General features: G+C 36.0%; 3 protein-coding genes across 6 annotated transcripts; 1 reads left to right on the forward strand and 2 right to left on the reverse strand.

Annotated features, from left to right (window-relative positions):
- Positions 1 to 1,500: 1,500 nt before the first annotated feature.
- Positions 1,501 to 4,718, reverse strand: LOC132190705 (uncharacterized). Of its 2 annotated transcripts, none has more exons than XM_059605748.2 (5): positions 4,256 to 4,718; positions 3,030 to 3,286; positions 2,190 to 2,277; positions 1,840 to 1,906; positions 1,501 to 1,743 (listed from the first exon to the last, which is right to left on the reverse strand). In XM_059605748.2, exons 1-5 carry the CDS (start codon positions 4,309 to 4,311, stop codon positions 1,690 to 1,692), a joined length of 522 nt encoding a protein of 173 aa, XP_059461731.2. In that variant the 5' UTR covers positions 4,312 to 4,718; the 3' UTR covers positions 1,501 to 1,689. The 2 variants fall into 2 exon arrangements, with proteins under 2 accessions (XP_059461731.2, XP_059461732.2); XM_059605749.2 differs by having other exon boundaries at positions 3,030 to 3,291; positions 4,256 to 4,716.
- Positions 4,719 to 5,657: 939 nt separating this feature from the next.
- Positions 5,658 to 12,227, reverse strand: LOC132190155 (phospholipase D alpha 1-like). Of its 3 annotated transcripts, none has more exons than XM_059605057.2 (4): positions 12,138 to 12,227; positions 8,874 to 8,927; positions 6,919 to 8,791; positions 5,658 to 6,091 (listed from the first exon to the last, which is right to left on the reverse strand). In XM_059605057.2, exons 1-4 carry the CDS (start codon positions 12,225 to 12,227, stop codon positions 5,658 to 5,660), a joined length of 2,451 nt encoding a protein of 816 aa, XP_059461040.2. The 3 variants fall into 3 exon arrangements, with proteins under 3 accessions (XP_059461040.2, XP_088366537.1, XP_088366536.1); XM_088510411.1 differs by having other exon boundaries at positions 8,874 to 8,939; XM_088510410.1 differs by having other exon boundaries at positions 8,874 to 8,937; positions 12,124 to 12,227.
- Positions 12,228 to 19,578: 7,351 nt separating this feature from the next.
- Positions 19,579 to 20,894, forward strand: LOC132190037 (ethylene-responsive transcription factor SHINE 2-like). The gene is made up of 2 exons (XM_059604915.2): positions 19,579 to 19,808; positions 19,941 to 20,894. The coding sequence occupies exons 1-2, from the start codon at positions 19,729 to 19,731 to the stop codon at positions 20,503 to 20,505; spliced, it is 645 nt and encodes a 214-aa protein (XP_059460898.1). The 5' UTR covers positions 19,579 to 19,728; the 3' UTR covers positions 20,506 to 20,894.
- The last annotated feature ends 5,587 nt before the right edge of the window (positions 20,895 to 26,481 follow it).

Consider the following 26,481-nt stretch of genomic DNA (forward strand, 5'->3'; position numbering starts at 1 on the left):
AATTAAATAAAATAAAAATTAATTAAAAATAAAACTAACATAAACAAAACTATAATAATAATAATAATAATAATAATAATAATAAAAAGATTGTGGAATTGTTCGACCACCCCAAAATAAAAAATGGGTGTGGTTTATCTACTTTTATAGACTATAAGAGTGGTTCAGTTACGTCCTCAAATCCAAAAGAAGTGGTCGAACCATAACAAAAAAGGGTGGTCCAACCTCAAAACTAAAAAGAAAAAAAAAAAAATGTTGCGATTGATCCCTAAACGGAGCCCCTTTCACTTAGCTTCATCCGTAGGGCTTTTTGGTAAGTCGGATGGAAAATGACGATAACGGCCAGAGACCCACAGGCCACAAGTTCACAACCGGTCGTGGGTTTGCATGGGAGGATTAGGAGCCGTGATTTAGAGCATGCCAGGCAGCAAATTTTTTTTTTTATATTTTAATAAAAAAAAAAAAAATTTGCCTGCTATTTATCTTCACCCGGAGGATTAGATCCGAGGATGCCTCATTGGGAGTCTCCTTCAAAGTTTTTTTTTTTTTTTTTTTTTTTTTTTTTTTCAATTTTACGGCGCTTTGATATTTTAACATATCTCACAATCATTTTAGTATTTCACACATCTTACCGGCGGTATAATGGACATTTCACGTGTTTGTTGTCCAAGGTAGCAAAAAATTCTAATGACAGCAGGGCTAAGCGAGAAGGACTAGTCGTTTAAGGGGTCAATTGCAAAAAAAAAAAATAAAAAAAAATAATTTTGGACATTGCAATTGGGCTTAAAGTTAAGGGGAAGGTAATTGCAGTTTTCCCAAAAAATTAAAATTAAGAAATGGCCCAAGCTCGATCCCAAAGCTTCTTGGCTCAAAGGTCAAGAAATAGGCTACCATGGATGATGGTTTTTGCCTTGCAACCAAACAATGACTCTGAAAGGTTGCAGGAGATGGGCTCGCAATGGCTGTTACCATAAACACAAGGCTTTGACAAGGAGACGTGTGCTCGTACTGATTGGTTGAGAAGCCATGGAAGAAGCCTCTTTGGCAAAGCTCTAAAAAGGAGGATTCCAACAACACTAAGGATTGATTTGGTATACAGAATGAAAATAGAAGAATGCAGAATAGAATAAACTTGAAATAGCCATTCTCATGGCCCATAAGAGAATTACTATTCCTTAAATTGATAAATAACTATTCCTCTCAAAATTGAGTCAATTTAATAAATAATCATTCCTTCATTGAACCATGATGATACGGATAGAATCCTTATCATATACTCTATCGCCAACATTATTCTATTTCACCTTATTTCATTCATAATAAAAGCTATTCCGTTTTCCTCATAGAATAGCCATTCTGCATATCAAGCTTATGACGTAACCTAAGGGCTTTTCAAAATCTAGCATTTATAAGCAAAAGCAGGAAACCCCCATGCATTCTGTAGCTCGTTACTCACTCAGCAATGGAGGTGGCATTTTGTATGTAAAGCCAACGAGAAGATAGATACTCTACTGTAATGCATTTCGTGTTGGCTCCTTCATAAAGAATCTAAGCAGGGGAGATGAACAAGAATATAAAATGTACAGTAGCACCTGTATATAATTAGCACAAATGGGGACTTCAAAAAACCAAAAGAAAAACAATATAAAGGACAGGAAAATTTTGGAGTTTCTTTGGAGTTTTGGGTGCTCAATCATACAAACCCTCCTGCTCCCAGATATCTACAAGGAAATCTATCATTTCCTGCCATTTTAAATCCAGTAAACAGTCAGAATAGTGTGTGCTATCACATGCGACTGATAACAAATGAGGAAACAATCTAGTCCATAAAAAACTTACAGGCAGGGGGACGGGCTGCGGAAAAGGCTTGTTGGTCGCGAGTAGACTCTCATAAGTTGCATTCCAACTGCAGAAACATGATGGTTAATCATAAGAGGTTAAACAGCAGAATGCTTGACCAAGGCTTGCTCAGTTGCAGGATTGTAACTATTGCAGGTTGAGTGTTCCCATAAAGGATTCAAGACCTCCAAAAAAGTGCGCATTTATGAGCAAGAGCAAGACTTGTACTAATTTAAATAACTTTGCAATAAAGAGAATTTGTTTGTGATTACTCATATATACTTGCATGACAACAGATGGAACAGAATAGTTTGAATACTTCAGTATCAAAATCAATAGAAGTTATTCACCTTATTCTGGGTTCTCGACCTTGTCGATGGCTCTGCAACCTTTTGTTTCCAAGCCACTGCTGCCTTGTCTGGTTCCACAGAAGCAGACCTGCATCCAGCAAAGCTTCCATTATAAATAGAGTTGGCTTGACAGACATTTTTGCAAATGCAAAGAGGGATTATTGGTGAAAAAAGGTTTTTTTTTTTTTTTTTTTTAAGAGAAAAAGCTTGAACAAGATGGCACAGAAATTAAGCCTCTATATTACATCAAGGAGCACCCCAAAACCCATTCATTGTGTCCATGGTATAGGTGCAGAGGAGTGCACTCGTGCAGATCATTAGATTGGCTAAACCAACATCAAAGGAGATACAGAAATTGCTTAGAACAGCACAACCAATAATTCAAAGTTAAAATAAATAAACAAAGAAAAGTAAATAAACAGCTATAGGAGCTCCAAGCTTGCCATAACATTTATCATGGTCCTTTTATTGGGAGAACAAGAACAGATAGCAGTAATAATACATGAACCGCACACGATCTGGCACAGAAGCTACTTCAAGGCAATTGAACTTCGGTTGTGCCCAAGGTCCTTTTAAATTAGAAAACACGGGTGCAAATATTGAGACAGCTGAACTACACAGCTAAGAATTAGCTCAAAGAGCTCCAACAATCACTAGTTTTAGCAAGATTGTTAGAACCCACTAGCCCCGAGCTGAGGGATTGGACATAAGGCTAATCAAACAAGCTACGATAGATTCCAACCGGTAACTTCAAGAGCATAAGCAATGTAGAGTGAAATGAATTAACACAACAATCAGCGACCGTGAATAGAAGAACAAGTTAACAAAATATGAACTTGCCGTGATTTATGAATTCGGAAGGGTTGCTCACGCTGCCAGAACAACCCTGGGGATCAAGGACTGGGTTTGATGCGCTGATGGATGAGATGCTTCTCCGGGACTGAACTGCACTGTTGTCCATTTCACAAGTGCTGGTGCTCCAGAAATCCTCTGATACACTAGGTTTCTTCACAGATTGACCTTGAATTTTCAGCCCCTTCGATGGTTCATCCACCGCGATAATTAGTTCATGATTAGTATAGCATCCAAGGCAGCCTCTGCTCTGTTACAAATCAGGGTTTAACCACAAAAATGATTAGTGCCAAATACAGCGTTCGAAATAAAAAATAAGGATTGTTAAATGCAATTATTTCCTGAGCTAAAATATAAACACACTACACGAGCTCCACCCCTCCTTGCCTGCCTCTCTCCCCTTGAACCACCCGAAGACATTTCACTAACAAATGTATTTCATTTCTACACAAAACACAAATAAAGGAAAAAAAAAGAAAAAGAAAAATCTCTTTCTTACACTGAAAAGCTTCTTCCATTTAACCTTGACCCTTTCCATCATCAAAAGCGCAAATGCGCGGAAACACGCTCCAGAAAACAAACAAAACGAACAGCAGGGTTTCTTCCCAAAGCATCTCTCTGACTGAGCTAACAAACAACACCTAGAATACATAGCTCCTATATAATCCCCTATAGAAAAGCCAAATCTATGTATATAGTCTAACCAAGTTCCCAAGACTCCAAGAAAAGTATGGCAAATCAAAAACAGAAAAGGAAATTGAAAAAGCCACCAACATGTCTCCCTTTCTACTCACTCTCAAAGCTCGCTTGCTAAACAAGCAAACACCAGTCCATAAGATTCCAGAGGGTACAAAGAAACCATAAACTACAAGAAAACCTGACACCCTTAAATCAAAAAAGGAAAAAGAAAAGAATCTCAAATCTTGTATTTCTTGTAATCTCAGTATTCCAAAAATTGCAAATTTAATTCAACTGACCCAAACAGAAACTCTCTCAGGCCTCAGCTGAACAGACAGTCTTATATTCTTTTACGGCAAAATAGCGCTTCTAAAAAATGTTTACTGCGTTTCTATTTCCATTTTCCCCTTTTCATATATTTTCTCAGCAAGCAAACGGCCAAAATTTGAAGTTTCAGAGTTCATTTTTTTTCTCCTTTCCTCAGTTTTCTCAGCGACCAAACAGAGCCTAGAGTAATATAAGAAGAGAAAACTCACCCCATGCATGCGAGAAGATGAGAGAGCCAAGGCGGAACGTATCTACAGTGCTGCATTTATACACGTCCAAGCTGAGATCTCTCAAGCAAAGCCCCAACTCCGGGAAGGATTAGCGTCACGGTTCTGCATATTCAATCACGAAGTCGAACACCCACTCGGAATTAAATACAGATCAGCCTTGTTTGGTTCCCGAGAAAAAAATCCCAGAACTTTCCATCAAAAATTTCCTCATAAAAAAATATAAGAAATTCTGTGGGCTTGCTCAGACCTCAGATATGGCATGGCTAGCTGGATTGCCCTCTGTTTTGCTTATTTTAATTATTTCTTTGCCTTTTTTTTTTTTTCTTCTTCTTTCTACTGCTCTGCTTTGTGATGCACACCAATGAGTGCAAAGGAAGAGAAGGTTTGGACCGTTTGGTGAAAGGGAAAAGAGTCACGATTTGTTTGGATTAGAACAAAAATAAAGAACAATTAAGAAAAAGATTATTCTTTTTTTTTCTTGCTTCTTTTATACGCTACAACGAGTGCTGTAATTTGCTGTGTTTTGAGGGTTTGTTTGGGTTCACAATGGATGATGGCGAAATCGTTAATAGTAAAATTATTTTGGAAAACATCACCTCCTATCACGTGTCCCACTACTAATAAAATAATAATAATTTTTTAATGATATTAATAATCATCATTATTTTATTATTTTATTAGTAGTGGAACACGTGGCAGAATAATGGCTCTTAGATGAAAATGAATAACCTGAATCTGAAATTTCAGAAACTAAAATTTTCCTAAGAATTCCAGGGGATCCAAATCCACATTTTGAAGGATATAACACATTTACCATCATTAAAACTTTTAGACAACACAACCCTTTAAAATATATTAAATAGAGAAAATTAAGATAATTTAAAATGGAGATGATCCTTTTCTAGTTATTTTTCACTCATTTTACATCAGTTGGTAGGTGTGTATAAGTGGGTAGTTATTAACCGCCTAATAAAAAGGGTTGCCAAACACACCAACAGTTGCTTTTTCTAGTTGAGCTTCGGTATTCGATTGGTGTTCTGAAATTTAATTTTCCACATGACAAATTCATCAAATTTATTTGATTTCTATTTGCTTTACAAAAAGAAACTTTAAAAAAAAAAAAAAAAAGTTAATAGGTTTAGGACTTAAGATGAAACTCCACCAAAAGACTTATTGATTCATGTTCTTTCAAGTTTTTGGGACATTAGGGTTGACAAATCATGTCTTCTTTTGAGATTTGCTGTAAAACCTTTATCAAACGCATCAATTAATAGTTTTATAAATCAAATGTCAACCGGGACAAATTGTTCCCGGGATTATAATACCATAAATACAATTTAGAATTTCTTCTATCCAAACACTATCCCGACACCAAATAGTACTAGGTAGTAAGGATTGGAGGAAGGTAATCAGATTTGGCACCCAAAACATGAGCCTTGGTGTCGGGGAAAGTGTCAAAGCCTGGCAGTGTCGTAATCTCTCCATTGTGGGTTACTTTGATGGGGTAGGGAAGAAGGTGACCATCCATATCTTTTTCATTGATCTCCTGTGTGTATAATTGCCAGTTTTTCTCAGCAAAGGCATTCATCGTCTTGACACATGCCTCGCTTTGTGGGTGTAGCAAGTTCGTGCTATGCCCTCCAAGGTGCTCAACCCATAATGCCATTCGGAACCCGTGGATTTGACCCATGGCTGGCTGGTTGGTGGCTAGATGTTGTGGTTGGAATGCCCCCATTGCAATCTCAGTGTCCCTTGCTCCATCCATCGACCTCTGGTTTATGTTTGCAGATCCAATGATTATGTATTCATCATCAACTGAAACAAGAACTCAAGAAACAACAGTTACAAATGATAAATTAATTTTATTATTGTTAATGTAAAAATTGAAAAAACATGTAACATTCATACAGAGAAGATATTCTTTTTTCTGTAAATAAAATATTATACACAATCAAAAATATGAAGTGTGGATGTAGGCCATAAGCCGATCGAACCACCTTAATTCTCTAAGGGCTCGTTTGGTTCACAGGTTGAGTATTCCATTAAAAAAATGAATAGCTATTACTAGGAATAGAGAAAAGTGGAAGTGAATAGTTATTCTTATTCCTTAGTTTGGTAACAACCTATGTATTTTAATTAGAGTTAAACCTACTTCTAAAAAAAAATAAGAGTTAAACCAAAATTACCAAAAACCCCACCCTTCTTAAAAAAAAATAAAAAATAAAAAATGGAAAACCTAGAATTGCAGGGGTGGCTACCACCCCTTAAATTATAGGTTTTCCTTTTTCTTTTTCTTTTTTTAATAAAAAACAAATTTTATGTTTAAAATAAAATAAAAAATAATAAGGGGTTTTTTTAGAAAATCTATTCCATTCCATAAGGAATAACTATTTCACACTTTTTTTTTTTTTTTTTTTTTTTAGAGGAATAGCTGTTCTTGTGTATATGAGAATAGTTACTCTCAATAATAGATTCATACCAAACAAAAGAATGACTATTCCATTGGAATAACCGTTCCATTCCAGGGCCTATTTTGCAAACTAAACGGGCCCTAAGCGCTCTTCCTTGTTGTCATCTCTCTTTCTTAAATTATAAGTTCTAATATAGATTAAATTTATAAAGAGAATGTATGTATAATGTACCTATCATCATCTTTGCATGAACATATATCATGAAGCGACGAGCCTGCTGAGCTTTACTGTAATCACTGTTGGGTTCTGGGGTCTCTGTGGGCGAGTATTCTCCAGGTTTTGATACCTCCCGATTCCCAAGGCAGTAGAAATTCAGATAATCATGGGGGTCGACATTATGAAGGCCATTTGTTTGAAGGGCATGAGAAATATCAGAATACATCATTTCCATTGTCCTTCTCTGCCAATCTAATATTGCCTGAACAGAAGCACTCTCTGGTATACCTTCTGGCCACATTGGGATCACAATGTAGACAGTGAATCTCTCCTTTGCTTCAATCTTACTAATAATCTTTAGTGAGAGCTCTTTTGGTATGAGATGCAAAGCTCCAATATCTGCAACCCTTATATCATTTGATTTCCACCCATATGAGCTTCCTAGGAAATATTGATTCTCAATGTAGATGAAGTTTTTGGCTCGCCGAATAGCATTGATATATGCATCTTGAATACTCCTGTCAATGATGTTATCCTTCCCACTAACAAGGCCTACATTAGATGCATCATCAGGATTTTCAGGAAAACCCATAGCAGCGCCACCATCGATGGATCGAAAGACCTGAACATTCCATGTTTCGACGTCGTTCGATGATGTAACCGCGCAATCTGTACTTGATGGAGAGATTACAATTTCATCAAGTTTGGTTTTGGGAATTATATACTTCTCCCCAATCTGCCTTTTCCACCTCTGCTCAAAATTGTATAAGACATCCCAAGCAACAGGCCCTTCTAGCTGGCAATGGATGTCATGCCAGGGCTCCCTTGGACCACCCTTCTTGATTGAAGCACCTGCAAAATTTGGCTGATGGAAATCATCATGGTGGACTGTGGTCAAAGTAGTAAATAAGGGATGTTCTGGTGTATCATATCTCCCATCACAAAGATCAATACCACCAATGAAACTCACAATCCTCCTCTTTTCTGATCCTCCTGCACTCCCTTCCTTGTCAACAACTATTGTCTTCTGATGGTGAGTAAACATGGCAGAAATCTCAAACCCTTGAACTATGCTTCTCCCATCATCAGGATTGCGTGGACACAAATAGCAACGCACATTTGTGTTTCGAAAATACTCTGCAGTTTCTTGGTCGTGAGTTGCCATCAAACCGTCCTTCTTCACTTCCTTAACAGAAGTTCTGTCATCCCAAATCAGCATGAGAACTGTGACACCTTCATTAGCCTTCCTCTTAAGCAACTCCCCTAAGCTGATTTCACCTCCTTGCTGTGGCCTTGCCTTGTCCCTTATCAAGGTTATCTTTGTATGCACAGACCATCCGGTTATGTAAATCAAGTTTCTTGCATTGTTGATTGCATCAAAGATGTCCTCCCAACATCTTTGAGGTTTATAAATCTCTCCTCCCGACAGTTTTATAGGAGGGAAATAGTTATTTGGGATATGGGCATCTTGGTACAGAGTAACTCTGCAGCCCTGTCTTTGCCTGAAGAATGTACGAGGAACACCCTCAAAATGGGGAAAAATGATTCCCTTAGACCAATGGATGTCTTGGTTAATATTCAAAAACTGGCACTTGACATGGATTTTGGATTGTATAGGATTATGTTCTTCATCCAATATGTCAACCCATTTCTCGAAGACAAACCCTCTTACAACATCTTCAACAGAGACAAAGGCTCTTCCAATTAGAGTTGCTCCCACAGGGTTATCTTCTTTAACAGTGAACACAAGATTTGAGATGTAATGGGCACAATATATGTGAAATGACTCTATCCACTCTGGGTGGGAGGGTTCATTTCGTATCATTCTAGTTCGCCCAACCCTGGCCTTGTCTAGATCAACTGTTGCATACAGTTTGGACCCAACAATCTGCATGGTGGTGTCTTTATATGTCAAGAAAGATATATATATATAGTTGATGATATCAAAAGGAGGATGAGATTGTTAATACCTCAGGCCGGCACAACACAAATCTCTTGACTTGGGCCAGAAACTTTTTCACAGACTTTTGTGTAGCAGCCATATTGTCCAGCATTTCAAGAAAGCAAAATAGCACGAGGGTGAGAAAGAGTTCAGGAAAAACATAATGAAAAACTGTTAAAGATGACTTACCAAAATATTCATGCTGGATTTTTTTTTTTTTTTCTTCAGAGCAATTTAATCATCACATTACATTAAACTAAAATTACAAAATGAGGGGTAGGGACCCCAACGACCACATGACCAAAAACACTCAATACCATACCCTAAGCTATTGAACAAGAAAACTCGTTTTCACACCGGCTTAAACACTCTAGTCACATAGTTCCTTAACCAAAACGCCAAGGAAAGGGTTGTTGTGATGGCGGTATGCGGTGCGATTTGAAGATTGAGCCGTAGAAAAAGGGTGCATTGATGATGATTGTGATAAGGCGATCGATGAAGATTACATTTCTCACATCCGTAAATAGACGAGCATGTTCATCAACAGCTCCAATTATCGCTTTATTATTACTAAGTAGGTGAGATGAGCTCGCGAAGGGAAAAGTTGGAACTGAAAACCACTAGACGGGGTAGCGCGTATGCCACATGTGCCGATGGAGAAGGCATCGCATGGTCCCCATGTGCTGATGGAGAGGTTTGCTAGCGACGGCTCATGGTGGATCAAGGGACCGGGAGAGCGACGAAGATGGACGAACAACAATAGATATGGCTTCCAAAAAAAAAAAAGAGGAATAAAAACAGTCAAAGAGTGGAAGGAGGTAGCAGAGGAGGAGGAAGACTTCTCCCTCCTCCTCCTGAAAGGCTCATGGAGGGGGCTTGCAAATAGGTTTTTTTCTAGGTAGGGAAAGAGAGCATCAAGTTTGGTTGGCATAAAAGAAATACAACTCAAAAAAGTGGTCAATTTTTCAGGCAAGGTGCTTCACAAGACTCCATTTTACTTTTAAAACAACATATAAATAAGAACATTAGGTAATTGAATACATATTGACAGGAGAATGGCATGGTTAGTACAATTTGTGGTGATAAACATGATCTAGTCTTTCAAAATTTTCAACTATGAGTAAAAATTTGCTCCTCTCATTTATTTATTTTTTTCTTGGCAAACAAGGAATTCTAATGAGACAGACTTCCTATGTAACGACCTAGGGAAAATCATTAGCCACATCTGCGCTATAACACCAAAAGGACTATAATCAATTTGAAGTTTTCATAGAATTCATTATAAAGCTCACTTTCACCTAATAACTAGGCAATGTGGGACTTAACACACTATCTTTATAAACCACCCACTTTATGTGGGCTACTTATCTTCCCAATATGGAGCTGGGGCGTTACATCCTAAGTTATAAAACAACTAAATGGCTCAGAGGCGGGGCTAGAATTTTAGGTTGGAGGGGACATTGCTTAAAAAAAAAAAAAATGGAGGCAATAAAAAAATTAATTTTGAGGGGGTTTTTTAAAATTTTGGGGGCTGTACACCTCAACGTGGTTTTGCTCCTAGGCTCAACTCCATTTTACTTTTTGCAATATCACAGTAAGATTTTGGCACAGCCATTGTAGCACAACAAATGAAGTTTTTGAAATAATCTGGTTAAACCTGCCAATATCAGAGTACTCCCCACTTATAATTAAAGACCAACTCATAATTAATAGAGTATAATTAAAACTTAAAATCATAATTAATCTAGTTTTATGATCTGTCCCCAAACCGGGATATATATAGCAATTGTATACTACCACTTGATAAAATGTGATGACATAGAAATGAAAGTGATACCCTATAAAGTTATTAGTCCCACACTACCACTTGATAGAATGTGATGACATAGAAATGGATGTGATACCCTATAAAGTTATTAGACGTCCCACGTCGGGTGAGTTAATGGATTATAATGCTCGTGGGTGCTAAGTCGAAAGATAGGTCCTTGTACCAACAATTTGGGTAACATATTTATTATCAATTTTATAGGCTTATAAAAGCTCCCTATCACCTATTCTGCAAAGAAAGCATTTCTAACCAAAATTTAATGAACATATATAAATAACCCTAATTTGACTTTAAAACTCCCCAAAACAAAGTGCAAAACTGCAACAACAGAAAATTAAAAGCTTCCTATATATGGCCTTAAAAGAATTATATGAGCTATAATTAATATCAGCTTTTAGCTCGTATTCAAACATTCATTTATACCAATTAGAATCTCATTTCCTACAAAGTCATAGGAAGGGTCCTTTCTAATCTTTTTATCCTTCCTTCTCAAAACAAAGTCTATATATGAAAGCCCAAAAGAGAATTATTGAAGAAAAAAAAAAAAAAAAAAAAGGAAAAACTATATTTTATCCCCCCGAAGTTTTACCTCTTTTTCAATCTTGCCTCAAATTAATGTTTAAAAAGTGGCAAACAAGTTCTTAAAATTTTCAAGGGAAAATTATACTTTACCCCCCCAAAGATTGGAGCGATTTCCAATTCGACCTCCAAAGTTTCAATTTTGGCAATCCACCCCCAAAGTTCCAAATTTTTACAATTTGACCAATATTATCCCAAAATTCTCATATTGCCCCTAATTTTTATTTTTATTAAAAAAAAAAAATTTGGGGGTGCTAAAACGGCCGGATGGCCAAAGGGGTGGCTACGTCCACCCCGAATTTTTTTTTTTAATTTTTTATAAAAATAAAAAAATAAAAAATTATGGGCAATATGAGAAGTTTTGGATACAATTGATCAAATTGCAAAAATTTGAAACTTTGGGGGGTAGATTGCCAAAATTGAAACTTTGGAGGTCGAATTAGAAATTGTCCCAAACTTTTGGGGGGGGGGGGGTAAAATATAATTTTTCCAATTTTCAATGTAGCCACTCCGTCAATAATTTATGTTTTCTTTGACAGAAATGACTTAAAAAACGTAAATGCCCTTTTTTTTAAAAAAGAAAAAAAAAAAAAGAAAAAAAAGGGTGGCTGGGTATTTTTGGGATTCAATGAGTGTACAAGGGAAAATTTTGCACTGAAAAATGAATTTTTCATTAAATAAGACGGAAATAGCAAACAGAATGGCTAGATTGAAAATTTTAGACACTTGGTTGGGGTATATTATCAATTTTTAAACATAACAGACAAGATTGAAAAAGAGATAGAAACTTTAGAAGATAAAATATTGTATTTAACCAAAAAAAAAAGAAAAAAAAAAAGAGAAAATATAATCCTATTGATCCTGAACAATTCACATAATGTATACCTTTCGGCTTGATTGGAAGTCGAATCCAGTGTGTATCCTATCAATGTCGTAAATTGTTACCAAAAGTATCCCATGGAGCAATTTTTGCATTGTTCCTCACTTGGAAATCTCCCTTGATAATACTAATTATATCTACACCAACCCAAAACAAGAAAATGAATGTCACTACCATGCACTAATTATTACGGTAACAATATTCAATTTCATAGTTTAAATTTTGTTTTGTTTTATTTAAAGTATTGTCACGTGATTTAAAATTTTAAATGACGTACCAACATATTATACACTATTAAATCTATAAAATCTAATATGAATCATGTAATACATAGACAGTAGACGAGTATAACAAGGCATTAGAAGAAAGTACGTACGTGAACGTGGTGGTGTATATGCAGGCAGTGCTTGAACCCTAATAGAGAATAGTATGATGGGATATATTGTTATTGGATATATAGAGAGAGAGAGAGAGAGGGAATATAATGGACATTTGGTTGAAGGAAGAGATATATCTTCAGAGAAATCAAGACAGAATCAGTTCCTCCTTCGCTTGTAATTGCTGGGGAATGGATAACGTTACCGTACGTACAACGGTCACCTTGATTTCCAGGGAACGGGGCGATTCGAAACGGCAATTAAACGCAACGTTTTAATATATGATCTTAACGACAGTAGAATAAAACGTGCTGTTTACGGCTGGGTCTTAAACGGTAACACACTGGACGTCGTTTAAGACAATATATTCATTTATTTAATTTTGTACATGCATCTAGCGATCCAATAGTTTGATTGGATAAATATTTGATGCAATGGATGAGGAAGAGAATGCATCAATGGGTATCCATGATTGCTAGCTTCCATGCATGCATGGGAAACATTACATGAAAATGAAAGAAGTGTCAGAATTTAGAGCATGGTTTATTGGGTTTCATGTCAATATCATGAGAGCTCGGTATTATTAATGAGGGAAAGAGACAAATATCTTATCTAACTACCCACATTGCAAGCAAGCCCGTAGCACTTCTATACATACATTCTCATGGCATAGTACGTATTATTTGTGGGCTTACGCCATCCTGTCAGATAAATCTTATATTCATACAAAGTTCGTTCGCCAGACAGTTAGGATAAAACTATAGTTTTGTCAGTGGACGTGCCATATAACATTGTTTACAATTAATCCAATTAATCCATGGGAGAGTAGATCAAATTAATCCAATTACCATTTTCATGGGAGAGTAGAAAGAATTGATAGAGATGATCATGAATGAAAAAGTCCAACAATATTAGAGGTAAGTGGGTATTTAAGAGAGAACGTGGTTAGAAGGAGACAATGGGGTCCTAGCCAGCCATATAGATGAAGAACAAACCACTGACGACTTAAGCAAAGACGAAGACTTATATAACACGTTGTTCATCCAAATTAAGTTGGTGGCCGGCGGCCGCTCCTGCTTTTCTATTGCGGAAAACCAATTATATGGTGCAATTGGTATGGACTACACATATTTTGGTATGTAATTAATAGAAGGTAGAAGTAAATCCATATTACATATGCATTTTTCATAGTTAGTCATTAATTATATATCACTATGTTTATTGGAGTTTAAAGAGTTTACAGTATGAAGTTTATTGCTATTAAAGTCAAACCACTTACAAAAATATGAATATAAAAACCATACCTCTTAGCAACCAAGCAAGATGGTTCTTTTACGCTATGAGCTTAATCCAAATCTAAGTTGTACTCCTACTGTAACCCATGTAACATGGACATTGTGGCTTAACAAAAAGCATGAAGCAAGATTGTTTTTCATGGCATAAGGTGTTTAATGATGCTGATATCATTTCAAAGAATGTAATGGGTTTAATAGGTTAGTAGGCCCTTTAATCGATCAGCTTAATAGAATCAGTGGGCTTTTCTTGTAATTTTTCAGTTTCAATGGGTCATTTTCTTTGCAAATTATTTAGTTGTCGTAAAAGTTGTAACTACGGAAAGTGTTGAATAAAGTTACCATGAAGAATCGATATTCGCTACCGAGTATTTTGATGATTTGCTCGACCAGTTGCAGGGAGCACAAATCTTTTCGGAGGTAGACTTGCGATCGTGATGCAGCCTGACTTGGTAGGTTGCAGCGAAGAACAACAATAAAGTAGCGAATAGGTAATTCTAGATCTTGAGTCTATCAATGACCTGAGAATTCTTCTTGAAAAACTAGATAATCTCTAGGTTCTGAAGGAAAAAGAGTAATAAACTCAATTTATGAGTAATTCTCATTAATAAAAATCAATAATCAACATAAACTCCCATTTCTCTGGAGGCTATAAGCATATATTTATAGCTCAAAACCCTAAACCTAATAAAATATGACATAAATACCCCCCAAACCCTAAACCTAATAAAATAACGAAATAAAGACTCCTAAAACCTTAACCCTAATAAAATAACAACATAAAGTCGGCTAGAAAATAAAACAAACTGATGGTGCCCGTCCGGACAGGACATATGGCCGTCCAGACGGCCACGACAAAAAACATAAAGAAACATAGGCCGTTCGGACAGGACTCCGAACGGGGTCTTCTGCTAGCCTTCTAGAACTGCACGTTCGGACAATTGTCCGAACGCCCCTGCGAACGAACGCTTCTGTCCGAATTCTTGAGTGACCCGATCTGCATCATCCTCCCCTGGTTGGAGAGAATTCGACCTTGAATTCAGTCGGTTCTTTCCATGATCTTTCGGATGCCCTATCAACTCATTCCACTCGCCCTTCTTCAAGATCAAAACAAGATAATACCCCACAATAAACGCGGTGTTCTTCATCATTGAAATACTTTGAGGGTTGTCGTGAAGGCCCCACAAACCACTTGACAATTCTTTGGATTTGCCGTACTCCTCTCGTCTCTTCTCCCTTCCACGTGCCATGAAAATACTCAAGAGTGGGTCAGCCATTGTTTCCCTTGTGAACATACAATTTTTTTTATCCGCATAAAACTCATCATAATCATTGTTAGGAGAGTTTAAATTATCTTCAACACCAAGGAAATTAATAAAATCAACATCTTCACCATTAAAAGTAGTATATTCACCTGGAAGGTCTTCATCAACCTCTTCATAATCTGCGATGTCATCCGTGGGCTCTTCCTCTTCCAATGGGTTATCTTCGTTGGGGTAGATGCCATCAAACATAGGAGAATACCCTTCTTTTTCGTACTCTTCTTCTAGGTCGGATGACAAAGGTCTTTTAATGGGATCTTCCTCACTGACATCGTCATCATAGGTTGGTGGGGATCCCAATCCACGAACCCTTGTATAAAGGATCTTCAACATCTTCATACTCGAACTCTTCATTAAGGATCTTAGATTCTAAGAACTCCTCATCAATGGACTCACCTTGCCCCTCCATATATAGATTGGATAGACGGATTTGGGGTTGGCGAGTAAAGGTCAAATTGGCCTGTCGTGGACTCTTCGCCTCATCTCATGTTTCCCTAAATACCATCTTTTTTTTTTTTTTTTTTTTTGTAGGAATTTTATATTTTTCTCTTCACAGCCATAGACCTTTGTCTCCAATTTTGTGATTTTTGGCCCATGGTATACTTATAGGGCAAGAAGGCGATTTGCATGTATTTCAATAGTTTCTCCCAACTATTGATCTTCAATTTGCCTTCATGCACCCTATTTTGCTTCAATTGTTGCCACCATGCAGTAACTCTTCCTCGGAATGTGCGTACCACCGAAAAGACTCATCGTTCATCTTCGTCTTCCTCCTCCGATGCGTGTGGTGGGGGTCGATGTCGACGCCTATCGTGGAGGCGCGCGTCAGCCAATTGGGTAGTGAGGTCTTCAATCTGATCCCTCATAGTGGCAAATTGTTCCTCCTCGTGCCTCCTCTGTGTCGCCTCTTGTTCTTCACGAACTAATTCCTCTCGTTCATGCAAGTCATGCAAACTTCCATAGCTGTTGCCCTTTCCTCTTATGTTTGAAGCCATGGAAAGTAACTGGCGCTTTGATACCAACTGATGCAGCCTGACTTGGTAGGTTGCAGCCTGACTTGGTAGGTTGCAGCCTGACTTGGTAGGTTGCAGTGAAGAACAACAATAAAGCACTGGATAGGTAATTGCAGATCTTGAGTCTATCAATGATTTGAAAATTCTTCTTAAAAAGCTAGATACTCTCTAGGTTTTGAAGGAAAAAAGAAAAATAAACTAAAGTATGAGTAATTCTCATTAATAAAAATCAATAATCAACATAAACTCCCATTTTTTTGGAGGCTATAAGCATATATCTATAGCCCAAAACCCAAAACCTAATAAAATATAACATAAATACCCCCAAAACCCTAAACTTAATAAAATAACGAAATAAAGACTCCAAAAACTCTAACCTTAATAAAACGACAACATAAAGTCGGCTAGAAAATGAAACAAATTGATGGTGCCCATCCGGACGGGACTGACGCAGCGTATCACCAAGAATAATAGAAAACATAGGAAAACAAACTGAAAAATAGCGACATTCACCCTAGAGGGTGAGAAGTCACATCTCAATAACGGCTGAAAAATTCTATTTCAATTATATCCTCATTGAGGCAACAATGGTCTTAAAATAAACGATTGCAAACCCTAATTCTAACTTGCAAGACGTGGGGCTCAAGCCCATTATTAAAACATAACTAAAAAACACATTATTAAATATAAAAGACCAACAAACAATACATTGGTTTTATTTAAAACTCCCAAGATGTGTTGGCGCCGTCAGGGACATATGGCCGTTCAGACGACCACGACAAAAAACATAAAGAAACATAGGTAGTTCGGACGGGACTCTGAACAGGGTCTTCTGCCAAGCTTCCAGAACTGCATGTTCGGACGGCCGTCTGGACACCCCTACGAACGGATGCTTCTGTTCGAATTCTTGAGCAACCTGATCTGCATCAGATCGGGATATCACTAGGTAAGAGTCAAGTGTGATGACATCCTAAAGACGACATTCAAGATTCGTTATGGACATTACAAGTTCTTGGTGATGTCGATTGGCTTGACCAACTCCCCTATTGTGTTCATGGATATGATGGACATAATCTTTGTTGACTACTTGGATCGATTTGTATTTTGCAGTAGTCTTCATTGTAGACATCTTGATCAACTACAATATTCAGGAAGACCATGAAATTAATCTATGGAAGGCGTTGGAAAGGCTTAGGCATAAGAAGCTCTATGCTAAGTTTGAGAAGTACGAATTTTGGTTGGACAAAGTGTCATTTCTTGGACACGTGATCTCTAGAGAAGGAGTTTCAGTAGACCTTGAGAAGTTCAGGGCAATTGTCAAATGGGGAAGGCCGACCAACATGCAGGAAATCTAAAGTTTTTTAGGACTTGTTGGATATTATTGGCGTTTTATTGAGGGCTTTTTGAAACTATCAGGTCTTTTAACCGCCCTCACAAGGAAGAATGCTTATTATGTATGGACCGAGACCTTTGAAGAAAACTTCCAAGAATTGAAGAAGGGGTTAATGACTACACTCATTATGACCCTTCCTACGGAAATGGGATAAGATTACCATGGACTTTGCAGTGAGATTACACTAGGCACCAGCCGAAGAGGATGCTATGTGGGTAGTACTTGACCATTCGACAAAGACCTTATGCTTTCAATTCCTTACCTCTCTTAGAGTTTCTTTAGACCGCGCAAATTCTCAAAAACCTTCAAAGCACCGGAGTTCCGGGTTGTAGAGGAGACCAAATAGAAGATTGGCCAAAGTTTTGAAGCTACTGCTGTAAAAAAACAAATGGGTCATTTGTTGGGTACAAATCAGATTTTTATTGCAAAAGTTCTGTAATTCTTGAATTTAGCTAACTCCATAATGATTTTATTTTTGAAGAGTTGTTTAAAAGGTTTTCATTTCTTTACCAATATTGTTGTATATTAATTTATTATTGTTTAACTCCTTTAACATCTATCTCCCCAATAATACTCCTAATTTTTTGTAATTTTAGCTTTTAATCTTATCTAATGAACCGAAATGCTAGCTCCGCTACTTATTGTACCCATCATATAACAAAATCTGCCACCTCTAAAAGTTATATTAATGCATTCCTATCTCTCATTTCTGCCTCTCAATCTTACTTGACAATGGTCCACAAGAAGTAGTTCAATCGGTTAGGAATTACGTTTCATAAAACGAAAGTCACTAATTCAAATCTCTCATCTCTCGCTTGTGCTGACATGTCAAAAAATAATAATAATAAATAAATAAATCTTACTTGACTATGGAAAAGACCCACTTCAATTGATTTGCTTTGCATTCTCGCCTTGTTTCTATTTTTAGGAAAAAAAACAAAAAAGAAGTTCATATTGATTGTGGGCGTCAGCACGGTCTGTTTGGTTTTAGATATTTTTTGAACCTAGCTAACATACTTTGTCGGTTTTGGGCTTGTCTGTCAACATCATTTTGATCATCTATTTTGGACCATTATTCAACTATTTAAGCCTATTATTCATTCAATTAATGATTTGTATATCTTCAAATTTGAGCCCAAACATCCAAACTAGTCTCACTAATATTTCAATTGTTTACTCAAAATAATCTTATATAGCAATCAAGATATAAAAAGAAATTAAGCCCAACATCCCAAATGCATCAGGCTAACAAATCCATAAGAGAGCCCTTCTATCTCGATATGATATAAAACTCTTTTTTACGACATTCAATAACAATTTAATACATCAGGTAAAAATATCAAATAGAATAAATATGAAAACTCGTATATTTAAATCAAATCAATCCCTTAAGTTTTTTCATTAATCTTAACATAACGTCCACCACTTATTACCGAACCCTCATTTACCTTCGAGCTCTCAACACCGAAGTCTCCGTAACCAATCAAGATGGTTTTATCAATAAATATTTTGTCAAGAGAAGTGAAATTATTTGATATAAATGGCTGTTATTTTTTTTATTATTTTAAGTTAAAATGTCTGCTTTCTATTGAAAGGTACAAAACACCACATTTACAATTCAACCCGAAAGAAGTTATACTCATTACTGTATAAAGATCATGAGAAATTATATAGGCAGTAAAGATAAAGGTCTATCAAACTTTGATAAATGAAGTCAATAAATACGTGTCAACATCATCATTTTAAGATGCACTTTGCAAAATATCACTTTGAGAAACATTTTAGCAAGCCTAAACAGATCAAAACTCACTCTTTTTAACAAAAACTGGCTTAATCCATGGAGACTTTTCAATCATTCATATTCAACAAGAAATTGGTTTTTAAAGGCTATTCCTCCAACATGTGGATACAAATTCAGCAAATTTATTGATATTAACTTTTCTTTTCTTTTTTTATTTTTTTCTTTTTTTTGTATGGATTGGAAGGTTCATTTATTCCAGTTGTTAAGAACCTCTGGTTTATCAGAGTGGTGCAGTTGAAACTTTTATTGCATCAAAGTACTACTTCCTTCAAGTCTTCAACTTTCCGACCAATCCACCGACAACTTGCATACTTGACAACTCATCCCTGATCCCCCATACTTATAATCTCTGCAACTTTCCATCTCTCTCTCTATCTCTCTCTCTTCTCTGCAATAATATGGTACAATCAAAGAAGTTTAGAGGAGTCAGGCAACGCCAGTGGGGCTCCTGGGTGTCAGAAATTCGCCATCCATTGCTGTAAGTTTTTCCACCCACTCGATCATCACGTTATCAATGTGCAGAGATAATAATATTTGATATATATTTACTTGCATTTATCAAACACATTGTGTGTTGTCGAACTCATCCATTTTTTTTTTTTTTTTGTAGCAAGAGAAGGGTGTGGCTAGGCACATTCGAGACAGCAGAGGCTGCGGCGCGTGCGTACGACCAGGCATCCATATTGATGAATGGCCAAAACGCGAAGACCAACTTCCCGACATCAACCGTTAGCGGCCAGCATGAAGACACGAAGACACGCGACCATCGTCAAGACTCTCCATTGTCTCCCAAGGCTCTGTCGGAGCTTCTCAGCACCAAGCTGCGAAAGTGCTGCAAGGACCAGTACCCGTCGCTCACGTGTTTGAGGCTCGATGCCGACAACTCCCACATCGGAGTTTGGCAGAAGCGCGCCGGAGCGCAATCTGGGTCGAATTGGGTTATGAGGATTGAGCTTGGGAAGAAACAGAGTGCTCAGAATTTGGAGGATGGCGGCTTGTCTTTGTCTTCTTCAGGGTCAAGGGTTGAGATTCATGATGATGGTGGAAATGGGATGGATGAAGAGGACAGCATTGCAATGCAGATGATTGAAGAATTGCTCAACTGGAACTATCCTACTCCTACAAGTAATCTTCAAGAAGGAAAAGGTAATTTTGTTGTTCCTAATTGTCTTTGAGCTCAGCTTTCTCTTGATTGCTGAAGTCTGAGAACTGCAGAAGAACACAAAGTTACAGCTGTGCTGTCACATGGTGAGCAGTGATTCATAATTGCAGGTACCCTTTTTCTTTTTCTTTTCTTTTCTTTTCCAAATTGTTAGCTCTTGTTCCAAGTGAAAGAGAGATGTATCTACCTACTTTGGTTGATGTAGAGTACCCCCCAAAAAAAAAGAGTGTGTTCCTGTCTATTGGAGTTACTGATAACACATGATTTAAATTGGAGCCAGAAAAAAGTACTTGTAATTTCTGTCTCCTTTTCTGTATTTAATCTCCTTCTAAGTTCTTTTTGTGCTTTATTTTGCAACCAAGTTGAATCCAAATGAATAAAAGAAGAAGTAATGTGAACCAAGTCACGTTTTCTCTTTTTTATTTTCCTTGCTAAAATTGTTGTTAAAAGTTTGCTATCCTTTATGTCTGTCTCAAAGCATAAGCATCAAACAACATGTGTGGTTTGATATATGATCTTTTAAGGTTAATAACTAAATCAATATCCAATCATTCTAGAGCTTTTGAAGGAATGGATCATAAGCGCTTAAGAGTTAAGAGCATCTCTATTAAATGCTTTAAAGGGTTAATATGAGCATCTTTGGGTCTCCATCATATGCTTAAAAGCATATTAAGGAAATATAATAATTTACATTTTGTTTTTTTTTTTGGTTGATTTCTCTCTTGCTTCTCTCCTTTTAGTACAATAAAAAATAATAATTAAAGAAAGTAGAATAAATAATTTGTTGAAGTTTGTATTGAACAGCTACTAGCTAAAACAAAAAAAAAATATGTGCTTTGAGTAGCTAAAATAGCCACTACTAACAATTGGTATTGGTAACAAAACAAACACCATATTACTGGTTTGAGTGACGATCTATAAGTCGGATTAAAATATCTTGCTATTAAGTTTGAACACAGTATTTAGTCATTGAATACTAATAAGCGAATAAAACCGCCAAAAAAAAAAAATAGCTATAAAATGGACCACTATAAACGTTAAGTTCGGAAGTATGATAAAATATTGCGATCTAAAAGTTAAGGATTTAACCAAATCCGTACGTAACAGTTTTAGAGCTTTTGAATCCATGGTTAATACAAAGTACAAACCATGATTATCGTTGAGTTTTTTGAACCATGAGGACAAGGTCTCACTTGAATGGGTGGCAAATGATGGGTCGCAAAAAAATTAGTTGTTTCTTTATTTATTTTGTCCTATCTTGTCTTTATTATTTGGCTTAATAAACTTTGTTTTTTCTTTAGCCATAACAATCACACACCTATAAATAGGGGTTAGGTCACATTTTGTATGTTGAAGAATTTAATAATAAAAATTGATGTTTTATGTTTCTTCTAATGGGTTTTCTCCGAAGAATTTAATAATAAAAATTGATGTTTTTCTTCTCCTAAATGGAGGCTCAGGTTTTCTCGGAAGAATTTAATAATAAAAATTGATGTTTTCTTCTCTCTTAAATGGAGACTCGAGTTTTCTCTAACTCTAAATGAACATTAAAGTTTTTTTCTGCCCAAAATAGAGACTTGATATTTATCGGTGTTCATTTGTTTATATGTGCACAGTGCACACAAACATTCATACATACATTTGCATGCATATAGTTCCATATGGCATAAAATGATGAACATTTTAAATGACCACTCTAAAAGAATGGTTTGAGATTAAGTTATGCTTTCTAAGAATCATGAGGGAGCTCGAACAAACATAAATTAACTTATTCTTATTCTTTTTTCATTTCAAGATAAAAATATTAACAAACAACTTAAAACGCAAAACACTCAAAATTATATATTCTTATATTTGTATTGTATCAAAACACTTTTCAGACAAAAAGCAAAGCTCCATTCTACTTTTCTATTAAATCATTATTTATCTAAAAAATTTAAGCTTATAAAAATAAATAAATTTAATCATTTAATTAATATTTTATAGGTCTATCGCTCCCTAGACAATAGGCCACGCGCATGCAAGCAAACGGATAAGCAATTGTACCTTCTTGTTCTGATCTTAACTCCGACAAGATTTATGAGTAGTTAAGCCATCATATCATTTATCCTTTTCGCATGACATAGGTTTGGTTGATCAAGTTATTGGTGATGGAAAAAGAAAAATCTGTGGGTTGAAATGATGCAACTTTTGAAAGAGCTGTGTCTATCAATATCAAAAGAAACCTCCCATAAGAACCTAAAACCCTAACGTAAACTTTCACCTTGTACCTTGTATATTTTTTCGCATAGGAAATTCTATAATTTAAGAGTAACTCATTTGAAGAAGTTGCAGAAGAAATGAATGGGTGTTAACGTAGTGGTGGCTCGTGTTCGTGTGTCAGATTTGAATTGTATTAAGATATGAATATAAAATTATATATAATTATAAATGTCAATTTTAATCTAACCCATTTAATTTCATGTTAAATTTATATTAAATTTATAAATCGTGTAAAAAATTAACAACGGTTATCTAGGAGGCGGTGAGAGATTCCCTTCCCATCAAAGTTGAGTTGATCATGTGAGATGTTGTCATGACAAGAGACTGAAAAAAAGTGTTGGTCGAAGATCATAAAGAGAAAATTGACTTAAGACCCAAGTGGTTAGTTGAGATCATGAATACTCCACGAATCAAGGAGTCATTTCTCTCTTCTTGCTGCTTGCCATATCAATCACAAAGGAAAATTATTCTTATTATTATTATTATTAGGAAAATGTTAAGTATTGTCCTAGTACCAAAAAGAAGTGTTGGTCGAAGATCATAAAGACAAAATTGACATAAGACCCAAGTGGCTGGTTGAGATAATGAATTTTTTATTTATAAACAAAAAATTATATATTATAATTATTATATTAAAAAAAAAGTGAACCACGTTGCCAGGGGTCACTTACCGACGGGTCACAAGTCACCCGGTGGGTGGTTCAATTATCAAGAAATTTCAGGTGTTGAGCCTTTCAACACTTGGATCAGCACTTGGACCTGGCCTGAGCTCATTGTGTTTTCTATTTCTTGATGTGGGACAGTTAGGTTTGCATTTTCTTGATAATTAAATGATCTACCACGCACAAACCCATCGGCATTGCGGCCCAAAAGCTCATAATCAATCTTCTCAAGAACAACTTCATTTCCGCCAAATTTCCATGCGAAGGGGGCATTGTTGTCTACCATGATCTTAAAGTCATCGCCTGTGAGAAAATGCGGGTGTTGTTTCAGGGGTTGTCCCACAACATGAAGTGAAGATCATGGTTTACTGTGGTGTTCCATAACTCTGGGGCATTGCAGATGACTGTATGGAAATACCCTTCATGTGAAGAAAGAAAGTTGGCATAATACCCGTCTTTTTTTAAAAAAATAATAATAATAATATTACCCGTGGGTCACAATACGGGTGGATTAGATCCACCGGTAAACCCACGGGTCCAGAGTTTTTTTAAAAAATATATTTTTAATAAAAAATAAGAGTATTTTAGTAATTTAACACCGGTTCATTAGGATTTCCTCTGAAATCCTAACGGAATGAGCAAAGTGAACGAAACTAAAAATTTGATACATGAAAGTGAAAGTTTTTGAACAATGGGGGGTGCCTGCAAAAAAGCGCGAAAGTGTGAGGGGGGTAAGTGAAGTTTTCTCTTATTATTATTATTATTAAGAAAATACTAGGTATTCTTCTAGTGTTCTTATGATGTCCTTCTAACTGTGATGTGACTTTTAAGATCACTAATAGATTAAAAGTCAATAATAATAATCTTAAAAGTCACCTCACAATTAGGAGAACACCAAAAAAAACATTAAAAAAAACCTAACATTTTCCTTATTATTAGGCTTGATTTTTTGTTAATTCTCATTGGTCCCTTTAAACATGGTTCTGTACGGGAACCCCTTTGTTACTTCTTTTTGCGCCCACCGGGACCCTTAATATTATTGAGGGTACGTGAGCTATCAATTTTGGGGCATTTAATTTAGTTGGTGGTCGTACGATGAATTTTTATTTTTATTTTACATTGATTTTCATGTAACAAACAGGAAATTTAGTTGCCGGGAAGACCCGACTTCTTTTAGATTAGAGAAGCGAAAGGGTAAAACTATGAATGTTTATTTGTGTCGGCTAGTTTTACTTTTACAATATATAATATTTAAAAAAATCGTAATACTTTGAGATAAAATAATAATCCGTGCACTGAATAAAAGTTTATTTAACGTATTAGACGGGAGGTAAAGATCCGGTTTACTACAAAAAAAAATAGATTTAAAAAGATTAGAAGAAATGATATTTTTTATAATACTTAGCATATAGATGGGATATTAGTTTAATCTTGTGGAGATTTTTTTTTGTTTGTATAAGTGTTTAGTTATTAGTCAACTTAGTACCTGACGGAAATTATTCATGTGAATAGATCATGTCATCTTTTTATCTGGTAGTATATGAGCTTTAGTTTGAGTTAGTCAAAGGTCGCTGTTGGAGTTGTTATATTTAAAAGTTGTCAGAATTATCCTATCTATCTACTTGAAAGATAATAAAAAGATGAGAAAATATCAAGTCACTCCTATATATGAGTTTTAACCTGAATATTTTTCAGTTTTATGTATTTTACTTGAATCCTAGATAAATCCTCAAAATGGTTTTTATGTAAAATTCCAACGATAGCATTAATTTATTTAATGCTATTAAGCTGTCCCACTAGGGGCAAGAGTCCTAAATGCACCAAACCCTCAAGATTAAAGCCTCACACCCTTGAGGCCCACTGACATGTTAGGTTTGCTGTCCTTATAATACACAAACTTGGATCAAAAGTAAATATAATCCTATTATGGAAAGTTCTCAAATAATAAAGGAAAAATTACAAATAAATAAAATCCTAATTCAAGAACATAAATAATAAAAATATAATATATTTGATTGCTGGAATATCTCATTTGCTTAAATGAAATCTTTGTTAAAATTCTCAATAGAGCAATCAAGGATTTTCTTATTGGATTCTTGCATTTAATACGCAAGCTTCTGCGACCTTCATTCAGACGACTCAATTACTCATCCGGATGAATATGAGAAAAACACGGTAGTTTAATTATCGTTTGGACGAGATAGCAAACAAGCTTAATTCTCGATGCTCCTCTTGGTGTATCCCATAGCTGCTTGTTCGAACGCCATTGAGACTTGTTTTTTATTGCTTGTATATGCTCCCATTCCTATGCGCACCGACCTACGTCATCATCTAACACATCCAATACAACCCAAGGGATCATGAACCCTCTTGACATGAAAGACGGACAAACCTAGTTTGAGAAGAGGAAGAAGTGACCGAAAGGGATCAAGAAAAGCCTAATAGCGCGTCATCACTAAACTCCCAAGACCCAAGCTCGCACTCTGTGAGCAACCATGGAAAAGGGAAGAGCATAAATGCTTGAATCGAGGAGTTATAGGTCAAATATGAGGAAATAACTCGGAAGATGAAGGGGAAAGAGTCTCCTGTTAAAAACTTGTTACAAATCACCAATTTTCCTTTCACCAACGAAGTATGACACCAGTGATGGTTGCATCACCCCCGAGTTCTATTATGGGTGGATGAAATTCATTTAGTTTTATTTTTTATTTATTTATTTAGGTTTTAAAAAAATAAAAATAATGTGGGCTTATTTTGAAAAATATAATCTAATCCTTTAGGATAGTTATTCCTCTCATTTTTAAGTGGAATATATATTCATTTTTGTAGAGGAATAGTATGATAATAGCTATTATTAAAAATAAAGTACAATAAAAAAAAAAAAATAACTATTTCATAAAAATAATCGTGGCCTATTGAACTAAACATGCCCAAAAATACTTTTAAGTTTCATCTAATTATAGAGAGTATCGGATTCTGAGCCAAAGAAATCTTTGATGGGTGTAGGGCTATTCTACTCCACAACTGGAATACAGTTCTCTCGGTAGCCAAACTGACCCGCAAAC

The sequence above is a fragment of the Corylus avellana genome, chromosome 9 (assembly GCF_965113065.1).
Source record: "Corylus avellana chromosome 9, dhCorAvel1.hap1.2, whole genome shotgun sequence".
Lineage (NCBI taxonomy): Eukaryota > Viridiplantae > Streptophyta > Magnoliopsida > Fagales > Betulaceae > Corylus > Corylus avellana.